We start from the raw sequence: 14465 nt of genomic DNA on the forward strand, positions 1-14465 counted from the left end.
GTTTTCAACATTCATACCTTTAAATTATTTTTCTTATCTAAATGCATTGACTAGTAACTCTACAGGAAGGTTAAATAAAAGTGGAAATGGCCAACTTGTTGTTGATTTTGGAGGGGATGCTTCCAGAGCTTCCCCATTAAGGGCAAGAGTGGCTTTGAGACAGAAATATCGATTCAATGGATATATGAGATCTCGTAACCAAAGTCTCCTTCTACAATTATCTTGTTAAGAATAGATGTCCACTAATTATTAGAGAACTGCAAATCAAAATTACAATGAAGTACACCTCACACCAGTCAGAATGGCCACCATCAAAACATGTACAAATAATAAATGTTGGAGAGGGTTTGTAAGAAACGAATCCTCCTATATTGTTGGTGGGAATGTAAATTGGTGCAGCCACTATGGAAAACAGTATGGAGGTTCTTTTAAAAACTAAAAACAGAACTACCATATGATCCAGCAATCCCACTCCTGGGCATATATCCAGAGAAAACTATAATTCAAAAAGATACATGCACCCTCAATGTCCACTGAAGCACTATTTACAATAGCTAAGACATGGAAGCAACCTAAATGTCCATCAACAGATGAATGAATAATGATGTGGCACACACACACACACACACACACAGAAGAATATTACTCAGTGATAAAAAAGAATGATATAATGCCGACTAGAGATCTCTTCAAGAAAATTAGAGATACCAAGGGAACATGTCAGGCAAAGATGGGATCCATAAAGGACAGAAATGGTATGGACCTAACAGAAGCAGAAGATATTAAGAAGAGGTGGCAAGAATACACAGATGAACTGTACAAAAAAGATTTTCATGACCCAGATAATCACGATGGTGTGCTCACTCACCTAGAGCCAGACAACCTGGAATGTGAAGTCAAGTGGGCCTTATTGAAAGCATCACTATGAACAAAGCTAGTGGAGGTGATGGAATTCCAGTGGAGCTATTTCAAATCCTGAAAGATGATGCTGCAAAAGTGCTGCACTCAATATGCCAGCAAATTTGGAAAACTCAGCAGTGGCCACAGGACTGGAAAAGGTCAGTTTTCATTCCAATCCCAAAGAAAGGCAATGCCAAAGAATGCTCAAACTACCGCTTAACTGCACTCATCTCACACACTAGTAAAGTAATGCTCAAAATTCTCCAAGCCAGGCTTCAGCAATATGTGAACTGTGAACTTCCAGATGTTCAAGCTGGTTTTAGAAAAGGCAGAGGAACCAGAGATCAAATTGCCAACATCCGCTGGATCATCGAAAAAGGAAGAGAGTTCCAGAAAAATGTATATTTCTGCTTTATTGACTATGCCAAAGCCTTTGACTTTGTGGATCACATAAACTGTGGAAAATTCTGAAAGAGATGGGAATACCAGACCACCTGACCTTCCTCTTGAGAAACCTGTATGCAGGTTAGGAAGCAACAGTTAGAACTGGACACGGAACAACAAACAGACTGGTTCCAAATAGGAAAAGGAGTTCGTCAAGGCTGTATACTGTCACCCTGCTTATTTAACTTATATGCAGAGTACATCATGAGAAATGCTGGGCTGGAAGAAGCACAAGCTGGAATCAAGATTCCTGGGAGAAATATCAATAACCTCAGATATGCAGATGACACCACCCTGATGGCAGAAAGTGAAGAGGAACTAAAAAGCCTCTTGATGAAAGTGAAAGCAGAGAGTGAAAAAGTTGGCTTAAAGCTCAACATTCAGAAAACGAAGATCATGGCATCTGGTCCCATCGCTTCATGGGAAATAGATGGGGAAACAGTGGAAACAGTGTCAGACTTTATTTTTTTGGGCTCCAAAATCACTGCAGATGGTGACTGCAGCCATGAAATTAAAAGACGCTTACTCCTTGGAAGGAAAGTTATGACCAACCTAGATAGCATATTCAAAAGCAGAGACATTACTTTGCCAACAAAGGTCCGTCTAGTCAAGGCTATGGTTTTTCCAGTGGTCGTGTATGAATGTGAGAGTTGGACTGTGAAGAAAGCTGAGTGCCATAAGAATTGATGCTTTTGAACTGTGGTGTTGGAGAAGACTCTTGAGAGTCCCTTGGACTGCAAGGAGATCCAACCAGTCCATTCTAAAGGAGATCAGTCCTGGGTGTCCTTTGGAAGGAATGATGCTAAAGCTGAAACTCCAGTACTCTGGCCACCACATGCAAAGGGTTGACTCATTGGAAAAGACTCTGATGCTGGGAGGGATTGGGGGCAGGAGGAGAAGGGGACGACAGAGGATGAGATGGCTGGATGGCATCACCGACTCGATGGATGTGAGTTTGAGTGAACTCCGGGAGTTGGTGATGAACAGGGAGGCCTGGTGTGCTGCGATTCATGAGGTCGCAAAGAGTCGGACACGACTGAGCGACTGAACTGAGTGCCATTTGTGGCAACATGGATGGACCTAGATATCATCATATTAAGTAAGACAGAGAGTAAGACACTTATATGTGGAATCTAAAATATGATATAAATGGACTCATTTACAAAACAGAAACAGGCTTATGGTTACCAAACAGACATTGGTGGTTGTGGTGGTGGATAAATTAGGTGGATAAAGTAGGAGTTTGGGATTAGCCAATATAAACTACTATATATAAAATAGATAAACAACAATGCTCTACTGTATATACCATAGGGAACTATATTCAATATCCTATAATAAGCTGTAATGGGAAAGAACATGAAAAAGAATATATATATAGATGGATTTTCTCAAATGAACTTTCAACACACGCAAAGTTGACAGCGCTGGATAGTTTTGCATTTGCAAACCATGTAAATGCATTAGCTATTCAAACATTTAAATTTTGAAAAACTAGTAAAGGAAAACGGAGAAGGCAATGGCACCCCACTCCAGTACTCTTGCCTGGAAAATCCCATGGACGGAGGAGCCTGGTAGGCTGCAGTCCATGGGGTCGCTGAGGGTCGGACACAACTGAGCGACTTCACTTTCACTTTTCACTTTCATGCATTGGAGAAGGAAATGGCAACCCACTCCAGTGTTCTTGCCTGGAGAATCCCAGGGACGGCGGAGCCTGGTGGGCTGCCGTCTATGGGGTCACGCAGAGTTGGACACGACTGAAGCGACTTAGCAGCAGCAGCAGTAGCAGTAAAGGAAAAAAAGTATCACTTAAAAATACAGTGAAAAATCTCCTTTGTCCACTCTGGTCTCTTTAGGCCTCCTGAGTTCCCCTTCCAGGGTCACTAGGTTCCTGTACAAACTTCCAGATTCCTAGGCATATTATATATAGAGAAGATTTCCCATCTGTTTTTACACAAATAGAGCTTTCTTGATCATTCTGTTATACTCTATACCTTTTCTGCTTTAATAAAGTTAGTACAGACCTGGAGAAAGTTTTCATCCTTTTGTTTTTGGGTATTTTTTTGCAATAAAATGGATATTTACTTAATGAATTCTAAGAAATGGATAGAGATTTCTATGTCTTGGCCACTATTCTGAAAAGAATAACCATGCATGTGCTCCATTTGCATGCTGGCAAATGTCTCTGTGGGGAGAAATTCCTGTAAGTGGAACTGCTGGATCAAGGCATACATGCATTTAAAATTGCATAGCTGCAGCACCCTATAGATTGCCAATCCCATCCATATGTGAGAATGTACCAGGACACCCATGAGGAGGACACTGGGAAGAACAGAGTGAAAGGGAAGGGACACGAGATTTTTTGCTTTAGGCACTGTCCTACTGTGAGCTCTTATAGTCACAAGACAAACTGAACCCGGGTTACACATACAGCTAAGTGCCTAGTGCTGAGCCCAGGGCCTGAGCTGTCCCAGCAGCCTGCAGCAGGAGACATTAGCGTAGCCATATTTCACTCAAGAGATGCCAGATGCCCTGAGAGGCTTGGGAGCCCTAGGGTAGCAGGGTGAAGGCAGGCGGGCCACCGGCCATTAGAGGCCACGGTGGGGACAGACTTAGCCGGGGTTTGAATCCTACCTCTCACTCTTCTGAGTGACTTGAAACAGGTTTCTTAACCTCTCTGGGCCTCTGTTTTCCTGTCTCTAAAATGGGGATGACAGCAGTCCCTTCTCTAGCGTTACTATAAAGCTACAAAACTTCAGAGAAAGTACACACGTGTGTGGTAGCTTCAGTGACCCAACTGAGGGGATGTAGGCCAGGTGGCCTGTACCTTCCCATTTCCCAAGATGAGCTAGGGGGTCCCGATTGTGATGTTTGAATCAGGTGGTGAGACTCTTAATTTTTATCCTTTCCTTTATTTTGGCCATGAAGCATGCGAGATCCTAGTCCCCCAACCGGGAATCGAACCTGTGCCACTGCAGTGGAAGCACAGAGTCCTGATCACTGGACTGCCAGGAAGTCCCTGACTTTTACTTTGGTACAGAGTGTGTTCAGGCCACATCTGGCTGCAGGGTGGGACGGGCCCTGGAGGGGCGGGCACTCACGTTGTTGATCATGAGGTGCATGATGGTCTTTGGCATGAGGTCACGGATGGACTTGTTGATTATGGCCACGTACGAGTCCACCAGGTTGCGAATGGTCTCCACCTGCCGCTCCAACTGCGGGTCCATGGAGAAGGTGTTCTCCTGGGCTCCATCCTCGTTTTCTGCCTGCAAGGAGGGAGAAGCGGTGAGGTAGAAACCGTGGTCTGAGGCGAGCCTGGGGAGCCCCCCTCCTCTGGGAATTGCTTGCCCTCTCCCACCCGCAGCTGACTCCCTGGGGCTGGCCCCCGATGGCTGCGTTGGCACTGTGCGGCCCTGCCTGCCCTGGCCTGAGCTGCTTGGACCTGGGGTGACTGCGGCCCAAGGTGGGCTAGAGACGCTCAGCTGGGAATGGGACAACACATTAATCAACACATTAATCTGGGGCCACGTTCACTCTGCCTCAGGACAGGAAGAGGAGAGAGAATAAAGCAGACAGGATCCCAGCCCATGTGTATCCCTGTCCTTGACTTCAGTTGGAGAATCTAGGTGCTGATGACGGCACCCCCCCCAACCCCCTTTCTGCTTTGTTTGTTCAAGACAGCATGGGAGGTCTTCCCTGGTGGTCCAGGGGCTAAGATTCTATGCTCCTAATACAGGCGGTTTGGATTCACTCCCTGGTCAGGGAACTAGATTCCATGTGCTGCAACTAAGACTCGGCACAGCCAAATAAATAAATAAAAATTAAAAAAACAGAGAGCGAGGGGGTATGGGCTACATGCCTTCAGAGAGTTCTGGCAAACAGCCTGAAACGACCGAGCCCGTGAGATGCTGGCTGCCCTTCTTCTCTCGGGAGGGAGGGGACAGCTCAGGGTGCTCTCACCTGGTCCTTCTCTGGATAGACCCCAGCTCGGAGGAATGAGGCCTTCCAGCTGTCCACGTCCTCCTGGGAGTCACAGGCCAGCTCGATCTGCCGCAGGTCCTTGTAGACATTCCTGCGGGGCGAGGGAGGGAGGGAAAGGCCCGTGGCTAACCCTGCCCGGGGCCCAGCGGGTACAAGGAGCTGGCGTGCAGGCTCTGGGGTTGGCCTGACTGACGGGGATTCACCCCTGACCCGGGCACTCACGACCAGAGGCCCCAGGATGGCAGCGGCCTCTACACCACGTTGGCCTGATGGAGGCTTCATGAGTTCATGCCTGCGACACCCAAAACCGTGACGAGAGCAGGGTGTGTGCTCCGTGAGAGCCTGCATCTAGCAGCATCCCTGGTGTTCTGTCTGTGAGCTCAGCTACTCCCCTCCTGATGCTCTCCTGGGGGGGCAGTGACCCATGACACTCTCCGCCAGTTGGGGAGCTCCCATCAAAGTGTTTCTAGAGAGGTGACTCAGTGCGTGTGTCAGTCGCTCAGTCGTGTCCATGGAATTCTCTGGGCAAGAATACTGAAGTGGGTTGCCATTCCCTCCTCCAGGGGATCTTCCCAACACAGGGATTGAACCTGGGTCCCTTGCATTGCAGGTGGATTTACCTTCTGAGCCACCAGGGAAGCCCTGGTAGAAAGACTATAGCATGTCCAGAAGAATGTTCTGTGATAGTGGAAACGTTTTCTGCCTGTGCTGCCCGACACAGTAGCCGTGAGTCACAGGTAGTTTCTTTCTGAGCACAAGATATGGGCCAGGGTGACCAAGAAAGTGATCTTAAGACTTTTTCCACTGATTTATATTTAAATAGTCACATGTAGGCAGTGGCTACTACACTGCACTCAGAAGGTCTAGCACGCGCCCAGATTCTTAGAAAGGAGGTAGAGCTGGCCAGGGACAGGACCAAGACTCCCAGTGAAGGCTTGTGAACTGCTGGGCACACGTGGGTCTGTGAGCAGAAGGTGCAGAACCACAAGGCTGGGAGATGAGGGAAAACAGATGGGCACGAACCAGCATTTAAGGACAGTGTTCTGTCTATATAGGGGCCAGGATCCATGCTACATGCCTGTCACCCTGTCCCGCAAAGCAGGTGTGGCTGAGACGGCCAAGCTGTCCCAAAGTCTTCCAGTGAGGTTTGGGTTTGAGATTAGGCACACATGGCCTCACGACAGTCCTCAGGCCAACCAGCAGTCAGTGAGTGGCTGCCCTGAGATTTCCAGAGCATTTCTTTGTTGCTCCTCCTCCTCCTTCCTGCTGCCTGGAACATCATCATGATGGCTGGAGACTGGGCAGCCATCTTGGACAGAGAGGAGGAAAGCTGAGAAATAAGAAGGAGGGCCTGGGTCTGGATGCCTGTGGGCTTGTCCAACCTGCCCTTGATGGTAACGTCTGAACTTGATTTCTATTTAAAAAAACACCAAACTTCTATCTTGTTTCTGCTACTATCATTCTTTGTTTCCTGAACTCACCCCTCAATAATATATTAGGCAATGTCTTCACCCTACTGCATGGAAGATCACAGGACCAGGCAAGTGTGCTGGCTGCCCGGCATCTTGCAGCCAGAACAGCTTCCCAGCAGGCCTGTCCCGCTGCAGTTTCTTTCACATACCCTAGGGCTTCTTAGGCATGGGAGGTGGGGAGTGGGAGGAATGTGCCTAAAAGGGCTATAAAAGACTTTGGAGGCAGCTGATGGTCAAAGAGGATCTCAGAGCTTTAGGCCAGCCCAGAAAGCAGCAGGACAGAGCTGTTCTGCACAAGCCAGGTGGCTCAGCTGGAACCAGTGGGTGTGAACGGCCAGTGGGGAAGGTACTCCAGGGGCCAGCAGAGAGGAAGCCAGTGCCTGCTGGCCAGTCATGAAGAACAGCCAGGCTTTGGCTAAACCCTGGCTTGAGGGGGTCCCTGCGTGATGGTGTGAATCTGAGCAGGGGCTCTCCTGGGTCCACACTCAGCCATTCCTCCTGCTCTCAGACCCCCTGCCAATTGGCTCTTTTCTCGAGCTGAGAGAAGTGCCTTGGCTTTTGCTAAAGTCTCCCACCAACATCCCTGGGGATGGATTTACTGAGAGTCTCCTGGGCTGTTCTCTTCTCTGTTACACTGGCCTTGGGATCTTTGCCCCCTCTAGACCTGAAACACCACCACAAAGCAATGAATATTGCTCCCAGTTCATATTCCTGCCCAGAGGGCAGTCCTGAACACCAGTCTCTTGTACCTTCCCAGCTGCCTCCCTCACACTCCACGTGGAATCTCACGGGCCCCTCTCCCTTGGCATCGCCCAAACCCAGCCTCTGACTGGCCCCAAGCCTTTTCTGCCTCTGCCTGCCCCATGTCAGCCATCGGCAGCTCCATCCCTGGGCAATGCTTTCTTGTTCTCATACCCACAGCCTCCAGGAGTTTGGTCCCTCTGTTGGAATCCATCCCTTCCTCCTCTGTGTCATCAGCCCCACTCAGGTCCAGCCCCACCACTGCCCACTGGGGCCAGTGCGGGTGTCTCCTCCCTGGTCTCCCACCCTCACCCTGGCCTCCTCAGCCTGTTCCCCTGATGACCACTAGGGGGCGCCTGTGAGTACCAGCCCCAGGTCCAATCCCTTGTCTGCTTAGGATCCACCATGGCTCTGCTCATTTCTTTCTCACCTCTCCCCAGAAGGGCCTTCCCTGACCGTCCCACAGAAGCACGTTTCTGTTTTTTGACTGACTCCCTTTCTGGACCGTTGAGACCCTAGGTAGGGACTGTTCACAGCAAGTGTTCTGCAGATGCTGCAGAATGACTGAATGGGGCCACTGGTCTCCCCGGGACCTAGGTCCTGGGTGGGCTCACCTCTGCTCTGTGTTGAAGATGGCGAAGACATGCTTGTTGGACATGAAGCCCTTCTCCACGTCACGGATTTTGAGGTTGTCCAGAGGCAGCATGTACTTCTTCTCTTTCTCCTGATAGAGGAAGGGGAGGGGTCAGCCTTGGCTGAACTCTACCACAAGGACCATGGCCAACATCCAACGCTGCCCATGTGTCTCGCTCTCCCCAGATGAACTTACCTGCCCCATCTCCCCCTCGCTCACCTGGCCTAGCCACGCTGGCCTCTGACTCTCTCTGAACATCTCAAGTGGCTCCTACCCCAGGGCCTTTGCACATGGAATGCTGCTCTCCACCTTCAACGTCCACATGGTTGCCTCCTTGACACCTTTGTGCAGAGTGCAAGGCCTGCTCCAAACCCAACCCCAAACTCGCCCTCTACTTTTCACCCTGGTGCTTTTCCTCACATAACACAGCACTCACTGGGACCACTGAATCCCCAAGGGTGGGGACTCCTGTCTGGTTCACTGCTGACACACAAGGGATGCTCAAAACCGGCCAGCTCTGACTGTACCTGGATCCCAACCGCTAAGTGAACATAACCGTTAAGTCCCCTACAGTTTCACAACAAGCCTGTGAGTGAGTTACCACTATGATCCCATTTTCAAGACAGACTGAGGCATAGAAGGGCAGGCACTGGGGGTAGGGGTTGGGCAAAGCTGGAAAGGGAGGAGCCCTCGAGCTGAGGCCTGAGTTCCAAAGCCTGGCTGGCCTTGTTCAGAAAGTGCCCACTGAATGCCAGTCACGGTGGTCCTGCTGGCTACTGAGCAAACAGCTCGGAAAGGGTGCATCTCCTGGCCAAGGTTCTGGGCCTGGTGAGTCTCAGAGTTGGGAGTCACACTCCGGAGCCCCAATAATGTCAGCTAAGCACCTACTATATGCCCGTGCAAATGCATCATCATTAGTCTTCGTTTCGGGGTGGAGGTGGCAGCATATTAACTGGGTTTTCTACATCAGGAAACCAAAGCACAGCATCGGGGTCTCCCCAACTCTCCCCCGACTCCCAACTCACAGCAGCTCTCAAGGGCTGAGGAGACATGCTGTGTCCAGCAGCTCTTGGAACCCTCACACATGTCCCTGCCTTGGAAGCAGCATGATCAGAGAGAGAGGGCAGCTGGTCAACCAGGGCACACAGCAGTGGAGTGGGCCCCATGGGACTTCAGAGGCCAGGGTCTCCCCACTGCCCTCCTGGCCTTTGACCTCTTGGACATCTTTGGAGAACAGAGACAAGCTCCCTCACACCACAGCCATCCTACCCCTGACCTCTGGAAGGTATCAGAACAAAGCCCCACAATTGACATCTGCTTCCGAATTCAAAAGGGGCCACAGTGGTGATGGGAAAGGGAGCTGGGGGCTTCCCGGTGGGTGGAGGGCCGCCTGGAGTTTCAGGACTACTGAAGGGGCAGGCTTGGTGTGGGGGCTCAGTCCTGACTGGGGTTAGGAGATCAGAAGGGCTGGTCCCCACCCCACTCATTGTCTCTCCTCTGCCTCAGTTTCTTCAGCTGTTAAAAGTGGGTAGAAAGGGCTTCCCTGGCAGTCCAGGGGTTAAGACTCCATGCTTCCAATGCAGGGAGCATGGGTGTGATCCCTGGTCAGGTAACTAAAATCCCACATGCCCTGTGGCATGGTAAAAAAAAAATTAATAACAAATAACAAAAATTAAAAAGGTGGATAGGAGCCTTGGCCTCCTGGTCCAGGGTGAGGACGGACACTGAAAACTCTGAGCACATGTCCACCTTGGAGTCAGCGCTTACAAGGCACCTGGGGTTTTCTTTTGTCTGTCTGTCACTCTGTGCTCCAGGGTCAGTCAGTCCAAGGGGCTCCATGCAAGAAGGAAGCAGGGCAGTGCTCCTCCAGGCCGAGCCACAGTGAGAGGCAGGAAGAGGAGCCCGGCAGCCAAGGAGGTGAGCGCCCCCCATTCATGCCACAGGGGGTGTGAGCAGACCCTCTGACCTCTCGGTTAAGAGTTCTGGGGGCTTCACAAGGGGTTGGGGTCTGAGTTCCTGGCCCAGAAATTTGTGGAAGAAGCTCTGCTTGCCCCCACCCTATGGTGTCATCACGAGGCAGGAAGCTTCCAGTCGGTCGGCCAGGCCAAGTCACTGAGTCACAGTCCTTTCGGGCCCTGAGCAAGACGCCACATCTGGAATTGTTTATAGTGTGATTCCGCCCAGAGCAGGGCGGCCGCCTTCCTGATGCTGCGGGCACGCGCGCGCACACACACACACACACACACACACGACACAAACACACACCACACAGACATGACACACACACCACACAGACACGGAGGCGCGTGTGCACCCCGCCCCCACCCCCAGAGACCTTCTCCTGCTGGCAGAGGCCCTGGTCCCAGACCCTCCCTCCCGGCCCCCACCCCCGCCTCCCCCACCCCCACCGCCTCCCTAGGATTTCCTGAAAACCCACAACTTTCTCCAGATGCGCGCTGGCCCCAGCCGTGCCACGTCAGAAGAGACGAGCAGACGGTCGCGGGCGGGTGGCTTCCTCGGAGGTGCCAGAGGCGCGGTGGCCCTGCCACTGCCAGGGGGCCCACGGAATGGATGGACAGCCGGCCCCGCCAACCCAGTGTTCAGACTACCTGTTCAGGGGGCTCTGAATGTGTACAGTAGTCTGCACATTGGTTAGGCTGGGCTCGGGCGAGCAGCGCGTCGGGATGGGCCCCCTCCAAACTCGCTGCCACCCCCACAGTGAGGCACACCCGGAGGTGAGTGTCATCGCCCACTGCCCTGTTCTCCACAGGGGCGGAGATCTGGAAAGAAGATTCTGGAATAAAGAAGAAGGGCGTGGGCGGGGGTGGGGGGGAGAGGTGCCAGGAAAAGGCCAAGGGCACCCCGACACTGGCTGGGGGTCTAGGGGCTCTGGCGGAATCGGTCCCCTGTGCCTACCCTCCTGGAACTACCATCTCTTGTTTATTCTTTAAATAAAGTAACCCTGGTGTCTTGCCTCTCTCTGAGGCTTCTCTACGAAGGTGGCCTGACCCTGGGAGTGGCCACTCCGGGTGGGGTGGGATCCCAACTACGGGGAGGGGGAGAGGGAGGGGACGGACAGAGCAAGGACTTCGCGCGCGCCCCTCCCCATCTCAGCCGCTTTGTGTCTGGGGCGCACACAGGGCCTCATTCACGGGACTGCTGGTTCTCATTACCGCCAGCAGGCGCGCGACCCTCCTCCCAGCACAGCCTTAGCCTCTGCTCTGGGGCCACCTTGGGAGGGTCTGGGGCTCCCACTTTCAACCCCGAGATGAAGGAGGAACGAAGGGCCCCCCCGAAGTTAAAAACCGGGCTCATGATGGTGCCCTGCAGCAAACTCCCAGGCTGGGGTCTCAGCCCGACGCCCCTCTCCAACCGCCCGAGGTCTGTCACTCCTGCCCTGGGGACGCCCCCGAAGCCCAAAGGCTCAAACCAGCTGACAGCTTATGACAGGGTTTCAGATTCCGGGGGCGGAAAGAGAGGGAAGGAACGTGCACGCGCCGCCCCCCGCCCCCACTTCACCCCGGCCATCTTGAGGAGCAGCTGTGGCCACGCAGGTTCCTTGAGGGCCGCCCGGCCCCGCCCTCCCTCCACGGCGCAGCCCTGGAAGGCTCCCCGGGCATCGCATCTCCCCCACCCCAGGGGTGGAGAAGCAGCCACCCAGACAGGGTCCCCTCAGGGACTCGGGCCTCCCAAGGCTTCGCAACATTCCAGGAGTGAGCCTCGGGCCTCAAGGGGAGTGGGGTGATGACGTTCTTTCCTCAAACACCCGCCTCTTGTCAGAACTGCTTCCGGTCTGGGCAGTGGGGAACCGACCAGGCGTGGGGCTGAGGGGCCGAGGGTCAGGGAGCCTGCACCGTGCACCCACCACACAGGGACCCTCCCCCACGCTGTGACACGGGGGCAAGTCACTGCTCAGAGCTTCAGTTTCCTTACCTGACAAAAGGAATGTGAGTATTGACTGAGGAGGAAGGGGAGGAAGAGAATGCCTTCCCCAAGGGACTATGGCGGGCTCCCCTAGCCAGTGAACCTGGCATGGGGCAAGGACTTCATAAACGAGAGGGCTCCTCCACGGGCCCCGAGAGAGCTCACATTCTACCTGCCTCCTCTCTGAGCCTGGGTGGAAATACACACAGCTGGGGTGGGGTCAACCGGCTGCCAGTGAGGCCCAGGCATGGGGGGTCATCCCAGAACCCCCAAGGGAGGAGAGCCAGGTGGGGCATCTCCAGGGCTGATCAGAGATGCCCGGCCTCTCCTCCAAGGGCACATTGGAGGCTGTGCCATCCCACGTGAACTAAACATACAGCAGTTGTACGACAAGATTCACGGGCACGTGAGCAGAGCGATATCAGGCCCGTATGGTGATGGGTGTGGGGCAGCCGTCTGGGACCACAGGATGGAGCTATGTGTTAAGGTGGCAACAGGGGAGGTGAAGCCTGGGCCCCAGACAGCCTCACAGCGCAGGGGTGCAGAGCTCACAGGGATGTGGGGAAGAAACACACCATCTCTATAAGTGCCTTCATCTGGGGCCTCTGTCACAGACCCCAAACGATGGCCACCTAACATCACCTTGACAACAAGGAGAGCCTCTGCGCCTCTCCAGGGACTGGAGAGAAACACGGTGGCCCAGGCCACGGAGCCTGCGTCAGCAGGGCTGCACTCACTCACAGCCCTGTCCATAGGTCCCCAGGCACTGTGCAACCCGCTCCTGGTGCTTATTAGTCCTGTTGCTGTTCCCAGAGGCCTCCCTCATCCTTCTGAGAATAATCTCAAGACAGACATGGGACTGAGCACCTCACAGATGCAAGGACCATTCTGCCCCACTTCACAGATGGGAAAACTGAGGCCCAGAGGATCTAAGGGCCTGGTTGTGAATCTGAGTCCCTGGTCCGAGTCTGTGCTCCCTCTCAGAGCCTCCCTTGCCGTACTTTTGGGAGGGTGGGATCAGTTTGGAGCCTGTGGCTGGCTCCCCCTCCCCCATGTCCCTTTTTTCCTCAGGGAGCCCAGCCCCCATCAGGCCTGACTCCACAGTGGGTTGTGAGGGGCTGGGATAGGAGGCACAGAGCCTTTTGCACACTCTCCAGACCTGGCCGATACCATCCTAACCACAGGGCACTCAAGCCGCCTTTTCCGAATCCACAGTAAGTTGAGAGAGCGCCACCCGGAGGCAGGTGTGGAGATCACCCATTGACTGCCCCACCCAGCCAGCCACTCACCTCCTCGTCCTTGTACCACGACAGTGACTCGGCCGTCAGCACGAACCAGTACTCCTTGGAGCCGCCCTTCATCAGGCTGATATTGTTGATGGTTAGCCAGCCCCTGCGGATCACCTGGGGAGGATGGAGAACCAGCCAGGCTCAGCAGGGGACCATGGCCACCACCCAGCCCGGCCTGCCCCCGCCCCCAGCAAGGCAGAAAAACCAGGCCACCACGGCAGAGAAACCTCCAGCCCAGAGCCAGGCAACCCAACTCCATTCCGCCTTGCCCCAAGCGCTACCCACTGGAAACCAGGGTGGGGCCCTCGATGGACAGACGTGGACTGACTCACAGGCCCTGGGCTGCTGGGGAGCTGGGTCCCTGGGGAGCCCCTCTGCCCTTGGGGTTAGATTAAACTGGCACAGGTGGCAAGAGGTACGCCCAGCTAGAAGGGGCCTAGGGGAGGGGAATCCCAGGCTTATGGGTGGGCGTGTCACGTGTAGGATGAGATGTGACACTGAAGGAATCAGCCTTGCCTTGGGGAGACACGGGTACTAGGGACCCCCCGGGCCCTGCCCCTCGTGCCCCCTGGAAGGCAGCCATTGATGGAGAGCTGTAGGGACTGCTGGGCAATGGAACCGTTCTTTCTCTCCTTTCAGGGGCCAACTGGCAGAGGCTGGTCGCCACTGCCCGGCTCACCCAGGCACTCAGCGGGCACAGAGTCCTGCTCTGACCAGGAGGTCAGGCTAGGCCCTGCCCCAGGGCTCCCCTCCCCACAGGCTCTTTCCAGAACACCAGGATGAAGGAATGCTTCCACCCAGAGGGCCTGAGCCCAGGGGACCTGCCAGGGATCATGCCCCACACTCTGCTTCAAGTTATGTGGTCCCACTTTTCTCTGACTGGGACATGCAGGTCCTGGGCTGGAAGAACCCGACAGGGCTCCCCTCTGGCTGCATCTGTCATCTGAGCAGGGGGCAGAACCCAGGCCTGTGTGAGGGACTCACCTGACAGCTAAAGGCAGGCGGCTAGCCTGGTGTGTGTGGGGGGCACACTCTCATGTTCTCTGGGCCATGGAGGCGCTTGTGGGCTGGAGCCCCCCA

General features: G+C 53.8%; 1 protein-coding gene across 13 annotated transcripts in view; it reads right to left on the bottom strand.

Moving 5' to 3' along the window:
• The window catches only part of DNM2 (dynamin 2), an 89381-nt gene that overhangs the window by 4614 nt on the left and 70302 nt on the right, over nt 1-14465 (bottom strand). For all 13 annotated transcript variants that reach the window (XM_044948151.2, XM_044948146.2, XM_044948150.2 and 10 more), the window contains 4 exons: nt 13386-13499; nt 8153-8262; nt 5305-5416; nt 4446-4610 (listed from right to left, as the gene is read on the bottom strand). In XM_044948151.2, coding sequence (XP_044804086.1) covers nt 4446-4610; nt 5305-5416; nt 8153-8262; nt 13386-13499 — 501 coding nt within the window. The remainder of the gene's footprint in view (nt 1-4445; nt 4611-5304; nt 5417-8152; nt 8263-13385; nt 13500-14465) is intronic.

The sequence above is a fragment of the Bubalus bubalis genome, chromosome 9 (genome assembly GCF_019923935.1).
Source record: "Bubalus bubalis isolate 160015118507 breed Murrah chromosome 9, NDDB_SH_1, whole genome shotgun sequence".
Classification (NCBI taxonomy): domain Eukaryota; kingdom Metazoa; phylum Chordata; class Mammalia; order Artiodactyla; family Bovidae; genus Bubalus; species Bubalus bubalis.